Raw genomic sequence first — 27,142 nt, 5'->3', positions numbered from 1 at the left:
CTTGAAATGGGATGCCATGCTGCTATTCCAGAAGAGTGTAATGTGTGTGACCCAGGAAACCCATATGTGGAACAGAGAGGGAGGGTTTCGGGTGGAAAGGGGTGCGTACCGCACAATCCCGTGTTACATAGATAGAACATAGGGACGGGGCAGTACGTGGCCTCCTGTCAGGATATCAACAGAACTGGGGTGAATTTCATTTTCTTTTTGGTCATGTGGGGGTTTTTTGGTTCATTAAGTATGAAGCTATTTTTTTATTCAGGAAAAAAAAACAAGACTATTTTTAGAGGGTGTTCTCCTCTCTCTTCCCCCTAAAAAAGAATTTTATGTTTGGTCGAAGATGAAAAGCCCTAAGTGGAAACTTCTTGCGGAATACATTTATTATTCCACTCTCTCCCCACGGAAGACTGAGGCTGGGGCTCTGTCGCTGTTTTCAGAGGTGGCCCACAGGACAGCACAGTCTGTTTTGGTGGTCTGTTAGAGTCTGAAATATCCAGCCTGAGGAATAGGCTTGGCTCAAGACCTCAAGACTTTTCTTCTCATTTTTTCTTTTTGAAACACTGTCTGCATTTTGTTTATCAAAAGGTCTTTCTTTTTGGCACAATTAAATAGACTTGAGAATTTGCAGTTGTGGGTCCTTAATATATTCATCCCAAGATGCCTTTGTGCATCTGTTCTATATTTCCATATTGTTTTTGCTAATAGTTTTGGAGAGATTTTAAACATTTGAACCTCTTCTTCCCCCCCTTGCTTTAAAGACAATGTCTGGAGAAAGTTAAGGGCCCAGAAAGTTATTAATTTTTTTGTACTCCTCAGTGCACTGTAGTCAGCTACTTTCAAGACGAAAGGGCCCATTTTTCCTTGCCATTCCTCCCTGTCTCCTTAAATAGACTTTGCATTCTTCAAAAGGATTGGATTGGCCCTCTGGTATGAATTTGTACTGATCCCATATGCTAACTAACTATATCTTGTCCCTAACTCAATTGTGAGAGATAAGATCTCCACATATATATGGTAAATTACATAATATATCTTAAAGAACAAATATTGAACAATTTAAAAATTGAATATGTTTTAAGTAAAGTGTTTTTTTCTTAAATATTTTTATCTTTTATGATGGGCTGTTATTGTGGAAAAAGCTTTATCATCTTCTCTTCACATCTATTGTTGTTGTTGGTACTGATTCTACCCATCCCGGGGCCACACAGTGACCAAGCTGGCCTTCTTTATTTTGACCTGGTAAACTCTGACCTGACATCATGGATATCCTTACTTGCTTTGGGACACTCTATGAGTGACACAGCTTTTTGCTCTGACCAACACTTTGTTATATGTTAATCACAGGAACGTACTGGAATAGCAACACCTTTAAATTTACATGTCCTCTAGCTCACATACAAAATAGAACCAAGCTATTTAAAGAGAATCAAACAGACCAAAGGGTGAAATCATGGTGGATAAAATAAGAAAGTGGAATTGGATTCTAGCTGCAGAGATGGCTTGTTTTATTTCTAGGGAACTGCTGTAATAAAATCAGTCATCAAATGTGTTAGGACTCCGAAATGTTATTGGAGTTTCGATTTGCTCTGTACTTCTGGCAGTCTAAACGATGTTCCAAACTGTTTAATCAAACCAGTTACATCTTTACTACTAGAAGATTTTTCCAAACAAGTATTTCTACAAATAGGAAAATAATGAAGTTTGGACTACTGAAACTTTTAAAGATTTTATTTATTTGACAAACAGAGATCACAATCAGGCAGAGAGGCAGGCGGTGGGGGGGTGGGGGAGCAGGCTTCCTGCTGAGCAGAGAGCCTGATGCGGGGCTCCATCCCAGGACCCTGAGATCATGACCTGAGCCAAAGGCAGAGGCTCAACCCACTGAGCCACCCAGGAGCCCCTGGACTACTAAAAATTCTAAAAGATTTTTCAGACTTTGACTTAAAAGTATGCTTTTATGAAAACAATTCCAGCTAAACATCTGTAAGTAGCTCTGTCCTTGAAGGTTTTGGAGCTCAACCTCCATTTCTGAAGGTTTGTCCTTGTCATACATCATTTTTGTAGCCGCTGACTTCTTCCTCTTTTGGTGCAGTTACTGTTAAATATGTCTGGTCTTTTTGGTCTTATCTTAGTAGCAATATTTTCTTCTTTTTCCTTGTTATTTGTAGCATGTAATCTGCTGGTTTTGTAGCATTGTTTCCCATGAAATACTTCTTTCTCTCTTCTTTGTTGTTTTTTTTTTTCTTTGCATCCCAAGAGATCTATCCTTTTTGCACTAAACTTCCCTTGATAAAGTTCCTTCAGTCTGCCATGCAGTTATAGAATGCTCAACAGACCTCTTGTGCATAGGTGTGGTGTGGAAATGCTTCACTTGGGGAATGGTCCTGCCAAATCCAAATTCTTTAAGTGAATTAGTGCTTGGGGAAATAGTCGCATGGGTTTTGTGGCCTCTGAGATGATATTTTGGGTGTTTGTGACCATATTGGAAACTTGGAGGATGTGTTTATGGTTTGGCACGTTTACCTTTTTCTTCTTGCCAGTGGCACCCTGGATTTCTTTTAGGGACCCATTCTTTATGGAGGCTAGGCTTGAAATAGGACCCAGGACTCAGCAGGTTTACATGGGTTGGTCAGCCTGCCCCATCCCCATCCTGTGCTGACTAGCTCAGAGATGGGTTTACAACGGTCAAAGTCAATAAACGCAAGGAAACATTTGGAGATCGCACATCCTACCCCTGAGTAGAGTGGGAAAAAGATTTGTGGCTCCAAATGCTGCAGCAGTCTTGTGACCAGCTAGAGGAACAGCTAGAGATGCTGGCACAGAGGCTGTTGGGGGAAAGGCCGGGTGTGTGAAAAAGAGGCTCTGAAGATACAGCCAACTCAGCAGGTTGCCAGATAGAAAGAAAGCTAGTACCTCAGTCCTTGGTGCAACCATTGGCAATCTTGGGATCAAGCTTCTCCTTAACCATCCCTACCCCTCATCTTTTTAGTTCTATAGACCCTTAACTTTTCAGGTATTTTGAGTAGGATGTTTGGTTCTTCACGCTGAAAAGATTCCCAACTTGAAGTAGTAGAGGCTGCTTTGAATCAATTGTAGTGAACACGCTTAAGTAATCTCCAGTTAAGCGATGTAGTGGGTTAATTAATATTCTTCATTTCTGCTCCTGTCGGTTAAACACTTTGGCTGGTGTCAAGAGTGTGCTGAATGCCCACAGCTAGCAAACTGCCCCAGTGCTCAAAAGGCCATGATCGTACACGCGATGACTGGCCAAGTGTTAAAAGTAGGCGTTCGATGTATTATTTTAGAAATGATTTCTTGTGTCTAACCCCCCCCCTTTTTTTTTCATTTATTGATTTTCAGCATAACAGTATCATGATTTTTTCACCACCCTTTTTGGTTAACCAGCCAACTGCACGTCATGATCATGTCAGAGATTAAAGCGTGCACACACAAGCATATATACATACAGTCATTGAGCTGCATTCCTTGTGGAGTGGGGTGAGTTATAAATGGGGTGCTTGTCCATTTTGGTTTGCTAAGGAGAGACCTGTTTTATACTGCTTATCTCTATATATTAATTAAAAAGGACCCCCTTCTCAAAGTGACCTGGTTTGGATGATGAATTATATGGTCGTCCTCATTAAAAGTCACATAATGGAATTATGGTGAATTAGTGAATTACGCCCTGTGATTTTTCATGGCAAGAGGAGGGCATGGCGCTTGGGTGTCAGTGAGCACTGGCTACTGAAGGTCCGTACACTCAATCATTTGGTCTCAATTAATTGGGTCTCAGTGCTGTTGTTCAGCAAAAAATAGTTGATGGAAGTATTTGCAGGATGAGCGTGACCTCGTGGAAAGACAGCTGGAAGCTTATTGCTAATAGTGCTTGGTCAGCGTGACTGGCATCTGGCATCCTTCTCAGTGTGCGTCATGCTTTTCAGGAGTAGCGTGAACTTCCAGTAGTAGAGTCCAGGGGAGGTTACGACCTACAGATCTTCACGTGGAATTGGGCATCAGAAGCAAATTTCTATAATGTTCTGGCCCTGTGAACCCAGCCCCCCGGTGCCATATCTGTCACAACTACCTTGGCATGACATTGGCTTCCTCCCAGGGGCTCTGGGAGCGGGGGCAGATCTTCCTGCAGTTTACTAGCGGAGAACATGATCTGCTTCTTGGGACTTCTTCTTGCACTTTCTCAGGTGACTTCTAAGTCCGGCTTACGTGCTCTCAGGGCGCAGACCTAGAAATGCCCTTTGTGATGTGACCACATTTACCTTTTTATGTTCTTGGGTCTGAGTAGCTTCAGGAATTGGTCAGTTTCAGAGCAGGAATACATAGAGGATGTATGTATATTTTATTGAAGAAAAAACACAATTTTCTTTGTACAAGGAACGGATGCCTTTGTTCCCTGTCATCCCACACACTGTCAAGACTTGGAGGTGAATTTCCTGCATGGGAAGCTGTGGGAGGGGATGGCGCGGACATTGCTATACGAGCCACTGGGATGCATTTTCCCAGCCCCTGTAGCTCATAGGCTACACTCGTGATGTCACCTGATTCTGCCCAATACCTCTATGTTGCCTTCATGCTTTCCTTTAAAACGACGCTTATTTCTACCTAAATGAAAATAGCCTCCTTCTGAGCAATGATCTGAGTACCCATTGTTCCATGTGTTGATTAGAATTCTCTAATATCATGAAATACATAACTACTAAAGTCTTTATAAGTTTCTTCGTGTTCTACCTGAAAGCACTTGCCTAGAATGGGTTGTGGTGTGTGTGTGTGTGTGTGTGTGTGTACACGTTTGTGTTGGGAAGGGGTGTGGGCAAGGCATGAACCCCTTTTCAACCGTGGTTCCGGAAAGAAGAGAGCACACCCAGATCTCTGGCAGTAGCGTTCCATTTGAAAAGGTGTTCTCTCATCAGAATTTAAAAGTAAATGATGACACAAATGATTCTATTACTAAACCTGGGCCTTCGGATCCCCAAACCCAGGCCATTCATTAGACACCACCCCCTTCCTCACCCCAGGTCTTCTGGTTACAAACCAAGACCCCCAGGGCATCTCAAAAGATGACTAGAGATTGTGTCTGTACCTCCTTCCCCATGACCATCCCCATCCCCACCCTGGGGGTTGCCTGTGAAATCAGCAACAGCAACGGGAACTAACACACAGTCCTTCGTTGGTCCTTCTCAAGGCTCATCTCGGATCCCCCTTCTGCTGACCCCAGCCCTCCAGCTGACCCGTCTTTCCTTCTTCCTCACTCACAACTCACCTTTCAACCCTATGCACCCCATCTTTCTTACCCACAGCCAGTTTTTCAGGCTCCTACCACTGTGGCAGCCCTTAAAAGCAGTGCAGAGCAGAATACAGATTCCTTCCCATGCCCTGCCCTGGTGCCCCCCTACCCAAGCCAGACTCGAGGCTGCGTGTTGTGTCTTCAGTATAAAGCTCATAGCAGAGACAGAAGAGCCTACTCTTGCTTGGTCTCCGCGTGTTGAGAACAAACACCCAAGTGCGGCTCAGCTGCATTTCTGCTTGTAAATGTCCATAATCCCCTTATCTCCCTGTGTGGGATTTCTGGGCTCTCTGCAGGAGGGGTGTGCGAGCCTGCCGCCCCACTGCCTTCCCCCAGCCCTCTGTTCCCTCTGCTTCCCTGCTCACACGCACCCCCCACTTTCTCCAGCCTGCAGCTCTGTGTCTGCCCCAGCAGTATCCCTGACAGCTCCTTAATTGCTACACGCATTTGTGTGGTTCCCTGGCAATTATATTTCAGACCCTGTCAGGGTACCTGCTGCCTCGGGCTTCTGTTTATATTAAATATCAATAAAAAGCAGATAGCATCAGTGTAGATGGCAGGCTCACAAAATCGTATTTTCCTGGGAGCCAGGCCTGTCCAGAAGATGGAAGGAAGGAATGTTTAAATTTTGTTCTCTCTTCTAAAAGGTTAAAATGAGGGGAGACGTTCTGAGTGACTATCAGGGACCGGTTCTTACTGAATGATGATGGCCCTCTCATCTCTACCTGGGTCTTGTCCTTTATTGCGTGTGACTTGTCATAATATCAGTTTTCTCCAGAATTAATTCTTTCTGTCCCCCTTGCCCTCCCTGGAACATAGGACAAGGCATCACATACCCTAAATATTGTTAAGGGCTTATTGACAAAACGGGTGAGATTCCATTTGGCTTTCCTTTGAAGAGGAGTGTGTTTGGGGCGGAGGTCCAGGCCTGCGTGCCTCTGAGTCCCACATCCCCTGCCCCGTTCTCCCCTACGGACCACCTTAGTCCCTCAAGGTTGTGTGGCCTCCCCGTCACTAGACACGTCGGCTCATCTTTTGGAAGGAGCACAGGCACTCCCAGGAGCTGTGAATGTGCTGGAGGATGAGGCCGTAGGGCAGCTGGCCCCTGTGGGCGCTTAGCGGCACCCAGAGGGAAAGCCTTGCCGAGGGTGTGTCATACCCAGATGTGGGGGCGAGGGGTTCCTGTTCTTACGGTTGCCGTTCTTTCATGCCGCTTAGGAATAACTTCTCTCAGTGAGAGGCGCCCTGCAAGGATGGCTGGCAGGGATGTACGTGCTGAGGACTCTTCAGTGTTAGCAAATCTGTGGCAGGCTGGTTATCTGGGGACACACTTTTCTCTGTTGCCGTCAATAGAGTCTCCTGTTTGTGCGCGATCTGAGGAGCATGCCAGCTCCTCGGGGGGGGTGGGGGTGGGGGGGACACTCCTTCCTGCCTCGGAGTTCAGGAGGACTGTTGTCAGGGTGCTCTGCTGTTGGCCATGCCCCGCAGGGATCCTGGGACAGGGAAGAAGAGGGTTCCCGGCTTGGCTGTCTGGGCTTAAAACCTGGCCCTCCCATGTTTGCTGAGCCTGTTCTCGGTCCATACCACTGGCTTTCTCTCTCACGGCCATCCTAGTGCAGGCCCCATTATGGCCCCCTTGAAGGACAGCAGGAGCCTCGACACACTCATTCCACCCTTGCTTACTTGCCCCTGCTTGGTCGGTCTCCAGAAGGCGAGGTGTTACCACCCTCTCTTCAAACCCTCCAGGGATCACCACTGTTCTTGAGATCCACAGCAGACTGCAGACGGGGTCTTCAAGACCCTGCTGGGTCCCCTATGGGTGGGAGTCCCTTGACTCCTCCCACCCATTGTGGGTATTTATTATTATTTTTTTAAATTTTTTTTTTATTCGACAGACAGAGATCACAAGTAGGCAGAGAGGCAGGCAGAGAGAGAGGGGAGGAAGCAGGCTCCCCACAGAGCAGAGAGCCCGAGGCGGGACTTGATCCCAGGACGCTGGGATCATGACCTGAGCCGAAGGCAGAGGCTTTAACCCACTGAGCCACCCAGGCACCCCCATTGTGGGTATTTAAACTTGCAGCTGACAATCCCAGCATCAGCTTGCCCCTCCCCCTCTGAACGCCTATTCATTCTGAAGATTCCAGCTTCGCCAAATCGGTGCTACAGGACCTTCCCTAAAAGCACGTTTCCTAACATGGTGCTTTGCCCCTTCCTATACTAATCATAACTATAGTTTCATCCATAATAAGATAATTATTGGGTTCTCTGCTTTTCGCACTGGTCTGTATGCTTCATTGGGTTAAAGGCCATGACTGGTTTTGCCCATTGCTATATCCCCAAATCCTAGCATAATGCCTGGGCAGTCAGCAAATATTTTCTGAATGAATGAGTGAATGCAGCCATGCTATACCTAGTGCATGATTTGTGCCCTTTAGCCAGCTTGTCCAATGGTAGTAGAACTAGCTACTACAAGTGGAATAATTAAAAGAGAAGAAAGGAGAAGCCTCAGTGAGCTTGACCAGGGTGCGGATGTTGGTGGATGCTGGAGGCTGGACAGGAAGTGGATTTGAAAAGGGATCCTGGGCCAGAACAGAGCATCGTGGGGCACCAGGCAGTGGGGTGCATCTCTGTGTGATGGGTTAGCAGTAACTGCTGATGCTTCCAGAGCAGGCTGAATGGTCGGGCCGTGTTCTGCGGCACAGATTTTTGAGTGAGATGCTGAGTTTCGGAGAGCTGCTCTGAGGGTCTTGCAAGGCTGGTGTTGTTCTAGTACGTTCTGGTGGAAAAAGGGTAACTCTGTGCTGACCCCATCTCTGAACCTGTCAGCCATGAGCTTGTTCCCTTGCCAACCAGAGCAAATCCTCAGGAAGGAACCAGGCTCTGGTTCTTCAGCTTTTTGTTAGAGACCTGAAGGGAGACTCGGTTGGTAGGAAAGTAATCTTTGACACACCCATCAAAGGAGGGGTTTTGAATTAGTCAACACCAGCTTAACTGCGATCTATAAGAAAATGCTGCTTTAAAATCAGAAGTCCCTTGAGATGTGCTTATCTTCACTCTACAATGTCTTATCCAAGATTTTATGTCTTGTAAGTGTCTCCTCTGTGAGCAGACCCCAAATCCAAATGTTGATGGTGACGGAAGACCTTTCCTGGTGGCTGGGCAACAGAGAACCCAAGGTGGATGGTTAGGGAGCTCTTGTAGAGGGCTCCGAATTGGCCCCCAGCACCACCTTCTCTTCATTCACCATGTCCTCTTCAGCTCATGCACAGGTCCTGAGCATGAGATGCAAAGATGCTATGTCTGGGCAGGAAGACACCCTGATCCCAGCCACTTTCTCCAGAGACCAGCCACTGCATTCATTTGCTGACCTCTGGGGACAGGCAGCCTGTGGTAAGCCACATATTACCTGGTGTCTAGAGCAGGAGTTCCGTGCTTCCCCTTTCTCCCACCCTCTACCACTGTCTGGGAGGCAGTAAATGAAGCTCAAGGCCTCTGTGCAAGTCAACCTTCACTTAACAGTTTAGACAAGGAACTTAGCTAATCTCTCCCTTGGACAAGGCAATGTACTGGGGAAATGGACTCTGGTGCTCTGAGGGTCAGTCGGTTTCCATAGGTGGAAAATGGGGGTAGGAAGAGCAATTTGTGGCTGTCCTTCCTGGGACACGGCACATTGCAAATGTTTCAGAAATGGCAACCTCTGCTGCTGTCATCATCATCGTGATACTTGGATTTCTATCATATAATGTTCCTCTTCTTACCATCTCCAACAAAGACTTGGGAATGGTTTATTCCAGAAGGATAAAGAGTGACAAGGAAAAAGAAAGGCGAGTTTCACCACAAAATTTAAAATATGTTAAGGAGCACCTGGGTGGCTCAGAGGGTTAAGCCTCTGCCTTCGGCTCAGGTCATGATCTCAGGGTCGTGGGATCGAGCCCCATATCGGGCTCTCTGCTCAGCAGGGAGCCTGCTTCCCCCTCTCTCTCTGCCTGCCTCTCTGCCTACTTGTGATCTCTCTCTCTGTCAAATAAACAAATAAAATCTTTAGACAATTATTTCACATAGCAATGTTATTAAGGCAGTCATTTACTCTTAAGAATATGTCTTCTCCAGTACCACCTACCTCCAGTAGCTCACAAAAGATGTAATTTTTAAAAAGTTAAAATATGTTAAAAGAGAAGGGCTAGTTAAAGTGGATAGATTTAAGGCAAAACAAGCAAAATCAAACAAGTGGAGTCACTGATGTGAAATCTCCGTGGAGAATTAACCCTGATATCTAGCACATGGAGACGACAGTCTGAGGGAGTCTAGAGTACCTTCTGGCGTTTGCCAAAGTGGTAGGTTTGTTTTCCTTTCCCTTAGCTTTCCAGATCCATGCAGAGTGGCTCAGTATTGGACCATCAATCCCCCGCATCCCTTTGGTTTTGGAGTTGCCCGCAGTTGGCTCCAGCTTTGTGAAGAACAACCTGCATTTAATATCTAGCACGTCACTAAGTTTAGAGGAAGGGGAAATGTTTGGCAATAAATCTATTTTATAATTCAACACACATTAATGGCTATTTTCCAATACATATAAGTGCTTGATAATTAGCATCAAAAATAATCATTATTTAATCTGTGATCTATTTAGAATAAATGAGAGAGATGTCACTTACTTGCTGAAAAGGGAGACTCTGCAGACATTCTCCTCTTGTACAGGGTCCGATGTGCAGCACTGAGCAAGGCTCCTGTGTGGGCTCTGTACACCCAGCCCTCCCTGTGCCTGTTGTAATGTCACTTCCAGGAGACACACATCTTCAAAGACCTTTAGGAAAGCCTCAGACCCTTCCTCCAAGTTTGTTCTAGGCAGGAAATAACCCTTTTTACAAGGGCCAACTTTAGAAACCCCGTTGAACGTGAATTCAGACCCTTCAAACAATGGTTTTGGGGTGAACAGTAGTTTATAATTCTATATTAGCCTATAATTATTCACGGACACTCAAATTCACTAGAAAGGATCTGTATTTTGTGATAGAAAATGTCAAGTTTAAATTAATGCAGTGCTGCTCATTCCTGGAGAGTAAATGATACCGAGAATCAAGATGGCATGCGTATCTGGGGACTAAGGTCTGGAGGAGAAACTCAAGTGCCAAGGCATCCATAAAGATCCTGACTGCTTGAAGGAAGTAGGCTATCATGGCTGTAGATTTCAGAAGATAAGAAATTTGATTTTTGAACCATGAAAAAAAATGTGGTGGGCCTTGGCATTGGCAGAGCACAGATTACGGCTGGAAAATATATGCCTGACCGGAAACTCTCTATCTGCTGACTTTCACCATGGCCTGCCCGTCTTGCCAGCTCCACCTGGAATGTTGTCCCCTTGCTTATGGGACTCCAGGGGCACTCACTGCCTTGCTGGTCCCCAGGACCCAGGTTTCTTCCTGCCTCAGGGCCTTTGCACTTGCTCCTCTGCCTTGAAGCTTTTGCCAGCCAGTGTGTTTTTGAACTGACACCTTCTCAGCATTTGGGTCTGTCCTCAAAGTGGTCATCTTGGACCACCCAATTAGATTAATTCCCCTTCTCCTTCCCACACGTAGTGACTTTCAGCCTCCTGTCCCTTTTTATTTTCTTCATCCACACTCATTTCTATCCGGAGTCCTCAGTTATTTGCCCACTGTCACCCTCCTCAGACGGAATTGTCAGCGTCATGCTCTGTCTGGTTCACTGCTGGATGCCTGATGTAGGAGGTGCTCAGTGCATGGTCGTTGAGTGAACATGATAATTGGAGAAAGGGACAAAGTGGCATAGGTTGAAGTCTCACCTGGATAGCCGTGGGGCAGCTGAACTGCCTTGGGTGGGGAGTTGGGGAGTCACCCCAGAGCTGGTGTGACTGCTCACGGTAATGGAGTCCTCCCACAGCTGAGTACCCTCTGTGCCTTGTCTCAGAAGCCTTTGAGCAAGAGCTTCTCTGATTCCCCTTCTGCCAATAAAGACACTGGGGCTTGTGGAAGGTAAGTCACAAGCCCAGGGCCACTGACTAACACATGCCAAGCGAGGTCTCATATCCCAGACTCCCAACTCCAAAGCCTGCATTTCAGACTGGTGTTCTGCACGACCAGGGTGCTGCCCAGGGATTCTTGCTGCAGAGAACAGGGATGGAAGAAGTGGGGAGCTCTTCTTGGGACTTTACTTATTTATTTGCTTGTGCATGGTGTAAGTAATGGCCATGTTTATGGACAATTTTTGGATGTGCCAATTGCAGTGCTAAGTGCTTTACATCCATTAATTTGCTTCAACCCAAAGAGCTGATTGACTCAGGAGGGTGGACCTTCGGATGACAAAAGGGGCTGCTCATCCGAAGATACAGAACTGAAATGGAAAGGTGTGTGAGTGTGCAGGGGAGTGTGCAGAGAGAACATCAGCCTTCCGTAACATCAGGCAACCCCCATGTAGCAAATGCAAACTTGTTGGGGGATGGGGAAGCACAGGTGAGAGCAGTTCTTTGGGTGGAAATAAAAGAAGGGAACTATAAGTGTGATTTGGGGGTGGGTTGTAGGATACATCGTAAAGACAAAGCAGGCACGTGTGAGCTACTTTTCAGATACAAATTACAAATTGATCACAAAGGTGGTGTGGGACTTTGGTCTCTAAACATCTGCTAGTCGTCTGTTCTACTAAAAGCTGAACATCTGATAAATCTCTGACTGGCGTCAGAGGTAATTTAATGTCTCAGAAGGTAGAGGAAGCAGAAAGCAGAAGTGCTATTCCTGAACCTCATTTGACCACCATGAATAATAAGTTGGTGCTGAAAGGACAGGGATGTTGGAGGAAATGGCCAACTGACTTGGAGTTCACTTTACTGAGCAAAGAACACTGGGCATTGACATATACTGGCCATTCAGGGAAATGATTTTAACCCATGTGAGAGCATTGAAGGTAGGAGCCATTGACAGAGACTGGGGAGAATGGTAAGCTTATAAAAATATAATGCAGACATGAGAATCCAAATTGTTTCCATTAAAAGGCTTTTAAACATCCTTCACTAAGAAAAAGGCATACAGCCTATTAAACTCTAATTTTAAAAAGAATACATACAAACTATAAAATATGGGTATATAGTTATGTACTATAATTGAGGGAGTATGAACCATGGAGTGGGTCTAATGGTGGCCCCAGAAGATATGCCCAACTCCTAACCTCCAGTTCATCCTGCAGATGTGACTTTATTTGGACATGGTGTCTCGCAGATATAACGAAGTTAAAGATTTTGAGATGAGATCATCTTGGATTTAGGGTGAACCCTAAATCCAGTGACCGATTTCTTTAAAGAAAAGAAGATGTGACACAGAGGTACACAGAGCGAAGGCCACGTGTAGATGGAGGAAGAAACTGAAGTGATTTCTCCAAAGCAAGAAAAACTAATGGCTGCTGGTGACCACCAGAGGCCAGGAGAGAGGCTTGGAACAGAATCTCCTTCAGAGCCGCAGAAGGAACCCATCCTGCCAATACCTTGATTTTGAACTTCTGGTCTCTTGAATAAATTTCTGTTGTTTTGAGTCACCAAGCATGTGGTAATTTGTTACAGCAGCCACAGGAAGCTCATACAGTACATTGACCCCCTAAGCAGATTAGCAGTGGAAGTGGACCCAAAGCTCGGATTAGTCTAAGACTCCTGAAAAACCCTAAATGAGACAGCGGGGAGCAGGGCATTTTAAACAAAGTTTGACACAAAATACAACCAAGGAAAAAGGCAAACTTGCTGTTTAGGAGGATGCTGATGTTTTTGCAAGTGACCTTAAGAAAGCACATCTGCTCAGCAGCCGTAGAGGGAACATGCAGCCAGGGTGCTGGTCCAATGTCATGTTCACCTTCCCCACAGTAGAGAGTGGAAGGAACTGGGGACCTGGCCACATGTGATGTGATATGAGGCACTGAGCCTTTGGACTATGTCATTTCTGCTTTCTCTCAACCATGTTGGGAAAATGATTTTTAACTTCTTTAAAAACCCAGATATTTAGATGAAGTCCTCATTTTATAGCGTTAGCATTTTCCTGTTTCTCTTTTTCATCTCTCTCTCTCTCTTTCTTTTTAAAAGGTTTATTTATTTTAGAGCGAGAGAAAGAATAAGTGAGCAGGGAGAGGAGCAGAGGGAGAGGGAGAGGGAGAGAGAATCTCAAGCAGACTCCTGGCTGAGCACAGAGCCTTTCAGAGGGACTGTGTCTCAGGACCCTGGGATCATGATCTGAGCCGAAGTGAGGAGTCGGCCACTCCACTGAGTGAGCCACCTCGGTGCTCCTCTTTTTTCATCTCTTAGAGGACTAATAATCAATAGGAGTTCAGGATTTTCCATTTTATTAAAATGGCTTGCTAAGCAAAATTGTGAAATGAGCACCCTGTGATTACCTCACGAGCCAGAGGACATGTTATCTCAAATAACTGATCAAATAGGTGTGTGTCACACAGCCCTCATTTTAACTAGACCATATATTTTTAGTGATTCTACTTCCTTTGTTCACCATGCCCTGGGAAGATCAAAGCCCCCTTTTCCTTAAAAGGCATAATTTCAGAGGGAGATTTAGGGTCCAGATGATTGGTGAAATAATCCTCTGACCATTACCATTCCTTTTGTATTTCTGAAGGAGCTCACAGTTCCCCAAGGGGCAGTCTTAGGTTTCTAGGACCATCTGAGGGCATGGGTAGCCTTCTACTACCCCCAAAGAAACCACAGTCAAGAAAATAAATGCTTTAACTAGAAACTGTTTGACTCCTTAACATGTCGAGACAGTGAGTGAGTGAAATGGAATTTTTGCTTCTAATTGTGGAAAGTTTTTATATGATGGCAACATAATTGAGGCCATTGATGGAGGAGGCAAGAACCATGGAGTTTTCAGTGTCATTACTGTATTTACCTCTTTGTGGATTAATTTAAGTGGATTTTGAAGCAACGAGTGAGTCATAATAATTATTGTCAAGCTTGCACAGGAACAATAAAGGGTTCCATTTTCCAGGATTGTGAGGATAAAATCTTTCTCAAAATTACTTTGTGGTCAAGGGTTGAATTGGTTATTTTCACTCTCCCAGCCAAAGATGTGGTTTATTATAGTTTATAAGAGTTTGAGCACTTACCTTTGAGATAAGAGTCAGAATCCCACTTGTCTATGGAATCTGGGTAAGTGATCTAAAAGAATAGTCAGGTTAGAGGTAAGACAATACAAGACATCATGTTTCTCCACTGGGTCAGGCACCATTTTGTGGACTCTGTCTCATACAACTTCTGATGAGCATCATGGGGCAGTAGGCTGGCAATGGGCAGGCCACTGTGGAAGAGGGATGGGGTACACTGGCCAACAGTGAGTTTTCTTGTTACTATACCCAATGCACTTGAACATTTCCAGCATTATTTTGCTCATTGATTTACTATGCCACTTGAGGAGTAGAGTGACCAAATCTGTCTTCATCTCCCCCTCTCCCACCCCCGTGTAGAATAGGAGAATCTTTGGAATAAAGATGCTCAGGTGGGATTGCTATGATGTAGAAGCCCACAGGGAATCCAGGTGAATGGAATTGCTACACAGATGACTCTGTGAAGGCCTTTTGCCATTTGTCCTCTTCTGTAGATGTGCTTAACCTTCCAAACAGCCCTTTAAGATGGGTATTATTATACTATTTTACAAATCACAGATCAGAAGCTTTGGCATTGATCAGTGGGTGCTTTTAGGAAAGAACCTAACCTCCTGATACCCTGTTTCCACCTGTGACGTATGGAGGACAGCAGTGGAACCTGTCTTGGAGGGCTGTGTTAGGGGTGATAGGAGGTGAGCTAAGCACAGTGCTTGCACCACAGCAAAGACTCAGTAAAGGTTTCTGCTCCTCTTCCTCATCATTAACATGCTCACCTTGTCATTTTTACCCTCATCATGCTGGGACTGGGTAATGATCTCCCCTCTTAAAGGAATGTTGCTTTACGTGGCATCATTTTGAAATAGGATCTCCAGTAGTTTAAAAAAAAAAAAAAAGGTGGATGATCATAAAGCGTCCTTAGTGATTCATTCAACCAGTATGCAAACAGTACAGTACAGGCTTATTTTCCTTCTTTGTCTTTGCCCTTCTTTCTTATCAATGGGCAGAAGGCAAGGGGTTCTCTTTCAGCTACCAAGGGTGAGGAAAGATTTGTTCAGGGGATCACAAGAGTAGAAGAATAGACAGTTGTCTGGAATCTGGTGAACAACCTTTGTTTTCATCCATTCATCCATTCATCCATCCATCCATCCATCTCTTCATGCATCCATCAATGTTTGCAATCTCTGCCACGTACTGGTCAAAGGGGTACAGGAGAAGACTGAGGGAACTGGTTCCTGCCTTCCTGGAGCTCACTATCTGTTGAACAAAAGAAGTAGAGAGATGTAGTTATGTAATTCCAATTTACTTACTTATTTAATTTTTTTTAAAAGAAAACGTTTAAGTCAGAGGTGGAGAGAATTGGAACCAGGACAGTATTGGCTGAGGTCATCGCAGTGAGAGAAGACACATTTTTCCAGTTTTTAATGCTGGGTTCTGACTCAGGAGAAGAAAAGGTGGAAAATAATGCTGAGAAGGCCTCTCTTCACTTTCTCAAGAACTCTGTGCCCTGCAAGGTTGAAAGTTACAAATGGTAGGGATGGGTGTTTCAAGTAAGGAGTCACGAATAAAGGCTCCTGGGTGGCTGTGGGGGCTTGGGCAGGATAAGGAAGTGCCAATGTATGGAATGCCCAGGAGCTGAACATTGGGGAAGCTACATCTTTCTTCACAGATTTCTGTAAGATGAACCTCATGCTGGTATCGGCCAGCTCTGAGAGATGCTGGCCGGGTTCTCTTTCGCTCTGGTTTGTAACATCTGTCTTCCCTTTCTTTTTCAGACCCAGCAATCGTCAACGGGGTTTATTGGTCGGAATCCCTAAACAAAGTTTTCGTGGATAACTTTGATCGTGACCCATCCCTCATATGGCAGTACTTTGGAAGCGCAAAGGGCTTCTTCAGGCAGTATCCAGGTGAGTATCCCTGCCTTGAGACTTATGATGGAGATTAATGATCTTGTGATAGTTTTCTTTCGTGCTCAGGGTTAAATGTTTTTCCCTCCCGTTAAGAGAAAATGAAAGATTAAATTCTAATCAATTAAATCTCTTGTTAGGGTGCAGATAGGCATGGGAACATGGCATTTGCACGCGCATGCGTGTACATGCGCAGGAGAGTGAGCACGTGTATGTGCGCAGGAGAGTGCGCATGTGCACGCGCGCCGTGCCCCGCGCACGCGCGCGCGCACACACAGGCATTTAGATCTGCATATGGTTTTCACATCTTTCTCAATAGAGCAGTTTATAGAGCTGCCACTAAAAATGAGGCATTAGAGCGTGAAACGCACCATATTTGATCTTTCTGGAGGAGAGTTTGCTTGTATTAGTATGAAACTACTACAAATTCCTCTTGTCGTCGTCGTCGTTCCTATGGAAAAGAACAAGTCATCATTGGGCTGAATTAAATTCTAACCCAAGGTGTAAGAAATGGAAAATTGGAACTTGAGTTTCCCCACTCCAGAGCTGGCCGCCCTCGGAGGAAGACCTTGTGATGACCAAAGCACCGCTGGGGTCAGCGACTCATCCTTGGGACCACCAGTCGCACCTTCAGATGGGTTTGTCTGTCAGTTTGTCCCTCATACCTTTGGAGCAGGTGTTCTTCGGAGGCCTCCCCAGGCCTCTGCTTTGCAATAAGAATTTAATTCTGGCTTGGTTTGAATTTTAATTAAGAGAGGAAGTTTTAATTTTGCTCACAAGTTGTGAAAACAGGACTCGAGGCTACAATCGTGCCAGCATCACAGCTGCAGAAATTAACAAGCTCAACCTAAAAGAAGGAAAAGACGCCCTGCATAATCTTGGAGCAATTAAGTGGAGTCTTTTATGTTTTCATTAAGTAAGACTAGGCACCTGATGTCTTCCCACTTTGAGGCACAGAGACCGTCAGCCTCCGCCTCGAGGAGCTGTTTGCCCTGCACACAGCATCTGTCCCCCAAGACTTGCCTGCCAAGTGTCTGCTTTGCCAGATTACTCAACATTTCCCAAGAGCCTTGTTCAGCAGGGCATGCGTGGTTCCTCCTGGAGCTCACGGAAATTTAAGCGATAAGCATCCTAGTAGAGATAATGTTATAATAAACAGTGGTCTATTAAAGTTTCAGTGTCACCAAATTGCAGTCTGCTTTGATACCTTCAACAGAGTAAATTCGATGCTGATGTTGCTGAAAATCAAGTGTGGTAGGGGGCTGATCCATTGAGGGAGCCACAGGGAACTCTTACCATCCTACCATGGGGCGTTTGGATCGAGGGGGGAACTGATAAGAAGAAACCACAGATCATCCGTTGTCTCCATTAGCAGGAAGTCCTCAAACTGGTCATGAGGAAATTTGAAAAAAAAAAAAAGAAAAAGAAAAAGAAAATAAGAAGGTGCATTAGTCATCTCAGACTGCCATAATAAAATACCAGAGACTGGATGGTTTAAACAACAGACATTCATCTGTCATAGTCTGGGGGCTGCTAAGTCTAAGATCAAGGTGCTGGCGGATTTGGTTCTCAGTGAGAGCCCTCTTTCTGGCTTATAGATGACCACCTTCTCCCTGTCTCCCCGCATGGTAGATAGTAGAAGCTCAGGTATTTCTTACTCTTTGTAGGAGGGCTCTAATCCTACCATGGGGGCTCCATCTTTGTAACCTCATCTAAACCTAATTATCTCCCCAAAGGCCCCACCTCTTCACACCACCAAATAGGGTAATGTTAGTCTTCAGCCTATGAATTTTGGGGTGGGGTAGGGTGGGGGTGTGTGTGACAAACTTCACTCCATAACCAAAAGGAATCCTCATGAAGGTTGTATGTAACAAGGGAGACTGATTTAATTTATATATAAGGTTTTTATCAGTCAGAACAGTGGACTGAGAAATGCTTCCCATTTTTATGATATTTGTAGCAGAGTTTTCACTTTATAAAATTCTTGTATCTTTTCTATGTTAATAAGGACATGAGTCACTGCCCTTCTAAGGGGTTTCACTGCCCTGATAATGCCTTGTGCTTACCTGGTGCTTGATTCTGAACAGAGAACACACCTCTTGTCTCTTGGACATAAGTTGATCATTAGAAGAGTGATCCGTGGACATTTTTTGCTTGGATTTCTTATTTTCAGGATACTTCTTTCCATGTTTAGAGTGGTATAATATTGTGAATCAATGGTAAGGGTGCATGTCCTTAAACAGAAGGTATAGTTCTTCATTCTTACATAAGTATGTCCTGAGTTCTTATTTTGTTCCAAGCACTATGTGAGGCCCAGAGGAGAAAATGGTGAAACTGAACAGCTAAGATCTCTGCCCTCATGTAGCTCCCGTTTGTGGGGAAATGCATTCCTTCCCATTCCAGCTAGATCTGGCAAGGAATGCATTCATTGGCCCATGTAACTTGAAATCTAGGAAATGTGTTGTTTTGAGACACAGCTGGGTCCCAGTATTCAGCATTGTCATTTGGATTGTGAATATTTCCTTCCCCCTTTCATCTCCACCGTTCTCTATTCTGACCGTGTTTCACTGGCAGGTGATCTCCTATTGATGGCGAACATGGCTGTGTGTGTTTGCAGGAATAGTTTTCAATTATGGTCACAGAGGAAGTGAGAGTATCTGACCCAATGTCTCAGATGAAAGTCCTGGGATTAGTCTGGTCTGTGTCCCATGCCCCCACCTCCTCAAGTGAGGGAGCCTGGGCAGTGGGAAGCTTAGCCATCTGAAACCATGGGGAATGGTCGGGATTACTATGGCCTTGCCTGGAAGGGATTCTAAAGGAAGGAACAAGGACCACCAGGGAGACAGAGATAGGTGAGCAGGTCATGATGATACAGTGTGTTTCATGCTAAGATTGGGGAAATAGAAGATGCTAGGAGATCACTAAGGAGGACAGTCTCGGCTTCTGGAAGTAGGAAGATGGAGTTCCTGGAATGGGAATTCTAGTAAACATCAGCCTAGTAGCATACCTGTCATGATGATTTGTCTTTCTGTATAGATTTACCTAGGCCTCCACAAACTCACCGTAGGTTCTAGGGGCATGTGGCAACACCTCCATGTGCTGCCTTTTGGATGATGTCGTGTTCTATGTCTACAATGTCTGATATGGTCATGAGCATGAGAGATGTGCCTGATGAGACTGAAAAACTAAAATGAGAATTTTATTGAACTTGAATTAATTTAAATCTAAAATTAAATTACCACATGTGGCTTGTAGCTATCCCATTGAACAGTGTAACTTATGGGAAGAGGCTATTGTGGGTCTGATACCCAGTTTCTGAGGTACTGGTCTACCTTTCAGTACCTATGTTACTGAAAGGTCTCACCAGAGAGAAAACTTCGGGGAAGCTCTTCTGAACACCAGCAACCACCACAGCACCAAAATACTAGTAAAGGGCCTGTGAGCTCTACAGGATTGGTTACTCAGGCCTTATCAAAGCTCTGTTTATTTGCGTGTCATCCTTGGGAGTCTTTGCTGGTGCTGACAGTATTAATGTCATATTAATACTCATGCTGATGATAGTTGATAGTGGCCCCCATTTATTAAGCACTGTGCTGGGTGCTTACACAAGCATTGTCTGGTTTAATCCTCACGATGATCCTGTGAGCTAGAGTTATTATAATCTGCATTTTACCAATGAAGAAACAGACCAAGAGGTTAACTGACTGACCAAGTCATACCAGCGGATTGGGAGGGAGTTGGTGATGGTGTTAATATTTTCACCACTTCTCTCATGCTTTGTTCTCATGGCAGTTCTTACTCTATAAAATAGGAACTCTTCCCTGTAATCCTGAGCCATCAGGCTTTCAATCCCATGTCCTTTGCTAGGATATCTGCCCCAGGAGAGTGTTATATGGCTATTACTCTGTTACCATCTTTAAGCCTATATATTTGTATGTATTTGTTGAATGAATGAATCACTCAGTAGATCAAAGTTTACCAGATCAATTGACCTGTCACTGGTAGCAACAGCCCAGCCTCTGCAGATATGGTAGAGCCACTGCTTCTCTGGGAAGCTGATCACCGGCTACTCTCTGGTGGGACTCAGTGACCAAGGGGGGAACTGGCATAAACACAGTATAGAGTTATGGTCCCTTTCTTTTCTCTACTGCTCCCTTTCCTCCATGTCTTCCCAAGCCAATGAGTGCATCATGCCTTTTACTTTGAGATTCATGCCCCAGCCAACCTGATGGCATCCCAAAAAGGCATATTGTCAATTCTAGAAACTATATAGCTCATGCTGGTGCTTCCTGGTTAAGTGTTGATTTCCTGGTTCTGAAGGATTTAGGATGAGCCAACTATTATTTCTCTGGAATTTGAAGTTACTTGGACACATTCAAAATACCTGTGTTTACAAAAAATTATTTACTGGAAAATCGATATGTCCTAGGGGAGATAGTACCACCTGGGACAGGGTTTCCTGAAGTCTGTCTCCTGAAATATTTTGTTGTGAAATTGGAAAAGGAAGAGCTCAGTGGTCAGTTAGCTTGTTCAATGCTGCCTCTGTGGATCCAGTTGCAGAGATTCAAGATGACGTCAACAGATTAAAGGCCCTTAGGTATTTTACCATGCAGGGCATAGAAACCAGTTTTTATTCATGTAACTCATGCTAACACCCAGAGAACTTCTCATGGGACCACTTCATGGAAATGCCTATATAAGGAAAATCACAGTGGGTGGAGACTTGGGAGACAAGTCCTAGTCACAATTGGGAATCTCAGGAAAATCTTTTGAACTCTGAGAGCCTAGAATCCCTGCTATGTGTTGTAGATTTTGACCCAAGAGTCAGGTTTGGGCAACATGGCCTTTCACGGCCCATCCAGTCCTGACTTGAGTCAAGGTGTGTGACCTTTGCCACCTTAGGCAGCTATGCCTAAAAATGTCTCAAGGTGCTGTCTTCATCCCCACTCAATGTATACCTCAAATCCTCACCAGGAAGCACCTGGGTCTCATGGTTCCTGCTGCCACCCAGTCTCCTTTCCTCTGGCATAGACATTCTCTATGCACAGCCATACCAGAATTACTCTAGTTCCTTGAACTTGATATGATCTCTCAACCTCAGGACCTTTGCACATGTCATTCTCTATGCCTGGGGTATTCTTATTCACCCTGTGGCCACCATTTATTTTTGTTTTATAAGCACTACCTATCTGCAGTAGGTTGAGAAGTGTCTCCCCCCAAATTTATGTCCACCTGGAGCCTCAGAATATGACCTAACTTGGAAATAGGAGTGGTATGTTGGGGTGAAATCACAGTGAATTAGGGTGGGCCCTCAGTACAGTATGAATGATGTCCTTATAAGAGGAGAGGAGAGACACAGAAGGAAGACAGAGACAGAGACTGGGGTGATGCAGCTACAAGTCAAGGAGCACCAAGGATTGCTAGGAACCAGCAGAAGTTGAGAAGAAGTGAAGAAGTATTCTTCTCTAGAGCTTTAGAGGGAGTGTGGCCCTGCCAAGACCTTGATTTTAGACTTCTTTTCTCCAGAACTATGAGAGAGTTCTTTCCTGGTAAGCCACCCAATTTGTAGGACTTTTGTTATATCGGCTCTAGAAAACTGATACACCTTCCTTCTGCTCTCAGTTGAAAGAAGATCCTTCTTCCCGTTAGAGATTGGAATCACCTTTTGCATCCTACCGTAGCCTCAGGCACTTCTCCTCTGTGACATCTCTGGTGCATGTGATTTCTCTTCGTATGCCAGCTGGCCTGCTTGGCATGAGGCCTCCTGAGGGCAGGCAGGGGCCAGGCCCGTGTTTCTCAGTCCATCGCCCGGCAGAGTACTGGAGTTTGATGAACATTGTGATGACTAGGCGAAAAGCTCTGGGGTTGTCCCATCTGCTCCACTTTCCTCTGGAATTGTATCCTTTCCCAGTTTGCCCAACAGACAAATTTCCCGTCAGCTTTTCAAAAAGCGCCAAGTACAGCAGTGCCTGGGAGGAGTTGCAAGCCCAGTTGCAGGGGAATGATCTCAGTCCAGAAGAAGAGTGTTGAATGTCATTAATCCCTTCCCTCCAGGCCCTAGGCTAAATGCTGGGGCTATAAGAAAGAATTGCACCTACCTACCTATCTATCTTTCTTTCTTTCTTTCTTCTTTCTTTCTTTCTTTCTTTCTAGATTTTATTTATTTATTAGACAGAAAGAGAGAGATCACAAGTAGGCAGAGATGCAGGCAGAGAGAGGGGGAAGCAGGCTCCCTGCTGAGCAGAGACCGCCCCCCTTCCAATGCTGTGCTTGATTCCAGGACCCTGAGACCACGACCTGAGCCAAAGGCAGGGGCTTAACCCAGTGAGCCACCCAGGCGCCCCAGAATTGCACCTTTTCTTGTCCCAATGCAGCACACAGGGATGGGGCTGTGATGGGGAGGAAGGATGGCCCAGTGGGGAGGGGTGGAGCAGGATCGGGTACAGTCCTGGTCTAAGAACACTTACCACAATTCAAGAAATGAGCATCCACTGAAGGTTTACCATGGGCCAACACATTAAAAAAGAATTCCCTTTATTGGGGTTCAAACCAGTGCTTTGTGAAATTGGAACATTACCTAGCCTTACCATGGGTGTAATTTTATTATGTGTTAAGACCTTGCTACCCTAACTATACTTGGGTTTTATACAAAGCAGTGTATTTGTTATTTTTAAATAAACTGTATTCTTGTCCCTTAGTGCACAAAATCATGTCAGATTTATTTTGTCTTCATTGCCGAATGACCTTCAATTCTCTTACTTCTGGTTTCTGATTTGCTATAGGAAACTCTGTAAATTAGGTCCATTTGTAGGTGGGGCATGTAGGTACAAGGAGAACAGAATAAAATAATTCTCTGGGTAGCAAACTGCCATTTCATAGTTTTCTGAATACTAATTTGGGGGGTGACATCTCAAGCACATATTATTTTGACATGGTCCAAAAGTTGGTCATCAGTGATTGGATGGAAGACTTCCAGTGTTACCATCTGAGTCAGGATTTCCTCCTGTGAAAATCATTTTTCCATTTTTATTTTCTTCCCTCTAAAGTCTGTATTTTAAATCCTCCATCCCTGGCAGCACTGACGGCTGAAAACAATGATTCGCTATCTTATTTTCCAGGCAGCAGCCCCTTTTCTTTTTAAATGAAATTTTATTCTTAACAGCCGGGTTGCAAATAGAGAATGTCAACCTTGGACCTATCCTGACCAATCTGCAAACCACAAGACGAAGGATATGGGATCCCATCTTACACAAGGGGAAAACTCCCCAGGATTCAAAGCCTGAAATTCAAGCTTCTGCAGCATAATTAGGGTCATTTTTTTTCTCCGTCTCAGTCTGGAAAGCCAGGCCAGTATTCCTGATTATAAATACAGAAGCGAGGGGAGAACAGACCTACGTAAATTCTGGGATGGAAACGTAGCGAGGCTTTCTACCCACCATGTGGCACACATTGCTTTGTCCAGACACAGGGACGTGGCCTGATTCTACCCAGAAGTCTGTGAACGATGCTACCAGGTCTAGCAATTTACTGGACAGTGAGAAAGACCACTGGCCACGGGAAGGGGCTAGAGTCACGTCCTTTGTTGACAGACAGCACATTACTGAAGATGTGCCCACTCTCCATCAGGTCTTGGACCAAATGGGCTAAGGCCTTGTTTGCAATACTGTTCTGCCCGAAAACACCTTCCCAGAGCTGGCGACGGGGTATGTGATGAGCTCTAATGCTGGTCGTTGCTTGTGATTTTTCACCTTGTCTGTTCAGTCAGCAAAGCAGAGCAGCCTTGAAATGCTACAAATAAATATTTGAAGTTTCTGGGTTTCTCATAACTCCATTTTTCTTTTAGGGATTAAATGGGAACCAGATGAGAACGGAGTCATTGCCTTTGACTGCAGGAACCGAAAATGGTAGGGAATGGTCACTCCTCTTAGTTAACATTTTAAAGAGAGAGCTCATGGAGAAGTTTATTTTTATGTCATTTACACTTAATTTTCCCCTGTCCTAGGTACATCCAGGCGGCGACTTCTCCGAAAGATGTGGTCATTTTAGTGGACGTCAGTGGCAGCATGAAAGGCCTCCGTCTCACTATTGCAAAGCAGACCGTCTCATCTATTCTGGATACGCTGGGAGATGATGACTTTTTCAACATAATTGCTGTGAGTGCAGCTGTTTTGTGCTTTTTCTGTACTCTGGGTTCATCCACTCTTTTAGCAGAAACCGGTTCCCATTCTTATTGCTTTTGTACACACAGCATTGGCTGTCCCACCCAAGATGAGGGCTGGTTAGTCCCTTGGGGGTTCACTGAATCAGGAAGTTGGAATGGCTTTCAGAGCCTAGGAGAGCAGTGGAGCACCATTTCCCTTCTGTACCTGGCACTCCGGCACTGCCGTCTGGAAGAGTAGCACCAGATTTGGTTTTCCTTGGGGGTCAACCTTTTTGGAACCTTGGGGAATTAGACCTTGCAAGATGGTCCTTAAACGGCTAGTGGAAATTAACTTTAAGCTAGATGAGTCCGATGACAATGATAGTAATAATAATCATGAGGCTGAAGCAAGTAAACTGAGTTGTCTAAGGCTCCCCTAACACTTGATCTCAGCTTTGGAAACAGAAGGGTCATTTATTAAGCGCCTACTGAATGCACTTTGCATTTCTTTGTTCCTCACAGCAGCTCTCAGAGGCAGGAGGTGGTTTTTGGCATTTTCTCAGATGCAGCTGCTGGGGTTGAGAGGGTCAGTGTCTTGCCTGAAGTCCTACAGCAGGGATGTGGGAGACCCAGAGCCAAGCAGGGCAGCAGTTTGCTTCCTGGAAAGAAGCAGCGATTTCTGGTTTCCATCTTCGGTTCTTTTTCCTCTTCTCCCCAGTTCTGTGGTATGAAGTCTTTCCCACTCTTTTCCCAAAGATTAGAGTCACCATGAGCCTGCTTCTTTTCGCTGGGTGCTTCACCAGGTTCTGGTGTCTGGTGGTCAGCTGCGCTTTGCCCATCACCTCTACCGAGGACGCCGACAGGCTGCAGCAGGTAGCCGAGGCAGCGCACAAGGGGATGGTCCTTGGGCTTTGGGGTCAGGACTTAGTTTGAACCCTAGTTCTGCCACACATAGCTAGCAGCACATCTTGGGGCAAACCACATGCGTCTGAGCCATCAGCCCATCCCCTGAAGCTTGAGTGCTCCCCTTGCCCACACAGTTGCTGCCAGATTACCTGAACCCGGGCACAGGAGGTCCCATACTGAGAGCAGGATATGAAGGAAGGGGTGTTATTTGAAGAGCCAGGCAGACGGGCTCCAAGAGCCAGGCAGACGGGCTCCAAGCGTATGGTCCGTGTGGCTTCCCCAGGCTCCTGAGCAGAGTGCATCATCACGATACCCTCTCTCTGCGAGGTCTCTGCATGGGCACAATAGCTGCTTTTACTTGCGGGGCAGAGTTTGCAAGGGGAAGGGCTCGGGGGTTTAAAGGACATCGGATTTCTATTGCATTGAGATTGCTTGATTTAGTGTCCCGCCTGCATGTTTCTGATCAGACTGAGCAAGAAGGCACAGCTGCAGACTGCCTGTGATTTGTAACTCTCAATTAAAAAAAAAAAAAAAAAACCTAAAGAAGAAAAGGAAGAGAGACAGAAGAAATTCCGCAGGAGCAGGGGTTAGTTTATTTATTGTTTATTTATTCAGCTAGACCCGGTGCCTGGGCCAGTGCCTGGCCACGAGTGAGGGTTCAAATATGTGTTAAAAGAATCATCTCTACAGCCGCCTTGCCTACTCCTCCTTAGCATCCTATGTGGATGATCTCGTGGGGGCTTCCCCCCAGCTCCATGCCACGTGGAGTGGAGGCGGAGACACCACGAGGCAGAAGCCACCAGCTTGAGGTCACACAGCTGGAAGAAGTGGCCCAGGAAGAACTCAGAACCTGCCTGGCTTTCCCTCATTCTGCTTCGTGAGCAGAAGTGGAGACGCCTGCTCGCCCTGAACCTGGATGGCCCCAGGGCACCATTCCTGGGTCAGGGGCGGGGGGGAGGACGGGACTGTTCAGACAGAACTTCGGGTTTCTAAATCAAGCCAAGTTGCTCTAGTTACCAGTCTCCTTGTGAATATGCAAATGTAGCTTGATCCCCCACATATCCTGAAGCATTTCCAGATAAGCAGCAGCTAATTTGGGACTATCTTTCTTATTAATCTTTAATTACTCATTACAGAAGTATCAGAAATTAGCATAGTAAGAAGTGCTAACTAATTACATTGTGGGTCCTTTATCAGTCAGGATTTATTGTTCTGTTAACAAAACCAATCGATTGAAATAATCTCTGTAAGTTCATTAAGATATACAAACAGTGTCAACTCCATAATGAAGACAGAGTGATTAAGATAATTGAAAGTAGACATGCTAGTTATTTTAGAATAGTTAAGGGAAAAAAAGTATTTTTTTTTTTTTTGCTCCAAATTGTCCCCTTATATAAAGAAACCCATTAGAGGTCCCATTAACCCTCACCGTACATCTGCTTGTTAGTTTTCAACATAAATGATCAGCTTCATGACTATTTACATAATTATTTTGATGAATAGGAAGATACACTGAACTTTTTAAATTTTAAGCCTCTATAGTAAAATCCATGAACTCTGTCCCCCTAATGGGTAAAAGAATGGATCAAGTTTGTTCATGAATTTGTATGTAAAGGCCTAGGTGGTAAAAAGCACCACTAATTAATAGTAACGTTTACACATTGATTGTTTTATTATAGGCAACGTATGCAAAAATTTTAAAGAACTCTGAAAAGTTTCCCTTCCTTTGCTGTTTGCCATTGTTCCAAGTTCTAACATGTATATGAACATACGTAATTTTTCCACAGCAATAGA

The 27,142-nt window shown here is 45.1% G+C and overlaps 1 protein-coding gene across 3 annotated transcripts in view; it reads left to right on the top strand.

Moving 5' to 3' along the window:
- Nucleotides 1-27,142, top strand: part of CACNA2D3 (calcium voltage-gated channel auxiliary subunit alpha2delta 3) — an 863,447-nt gene that overhangs the window by 368,521 nt on the left and 467,784 nt on the right. For all 3 annotated transcript variants that reach the window (XM_044253365.1, XM_044253364.1, XM_044253363.1), the window contains 3 exons: nucleotides 16,171-16,302; nucleotides 24,146-24,206; nucleotides 24,305-24,455. In XM_044253365.1, coding sequence (XP_044109300.1) covers nucleotides 16,171-16,302; nucleotides 24,146-24,206; nucleotides 24,305-24,455 — 344 coding nt within the window. The remainder of the gene's footprint in view (nucleotides 1-16,170; nucleotides 16,303-24,145; nucleotides 24,207-24,304; nucleotides 24,456-27,142) is intronic.

The sequence above is a fragment of the Neovison vison genome, chromosome 6 (genome assembly GCF_020171115.1).
Source record: "Neovison vison isolate M4711 chromosome 6, ASM_NN_V1, whole genome shotgun sequence".
NCBI classification, from domain to species: domain Eukaryota; kingdom Metazoa; phylum Chordata; class Mammalia; order Carnivora; family Mustelidae; genus Neogale; species Neogale vison.
Note: the sequence above shows the minus strand (reverse complement) of the source record. Positions and strands in the feature narration are given on the sequence as shown.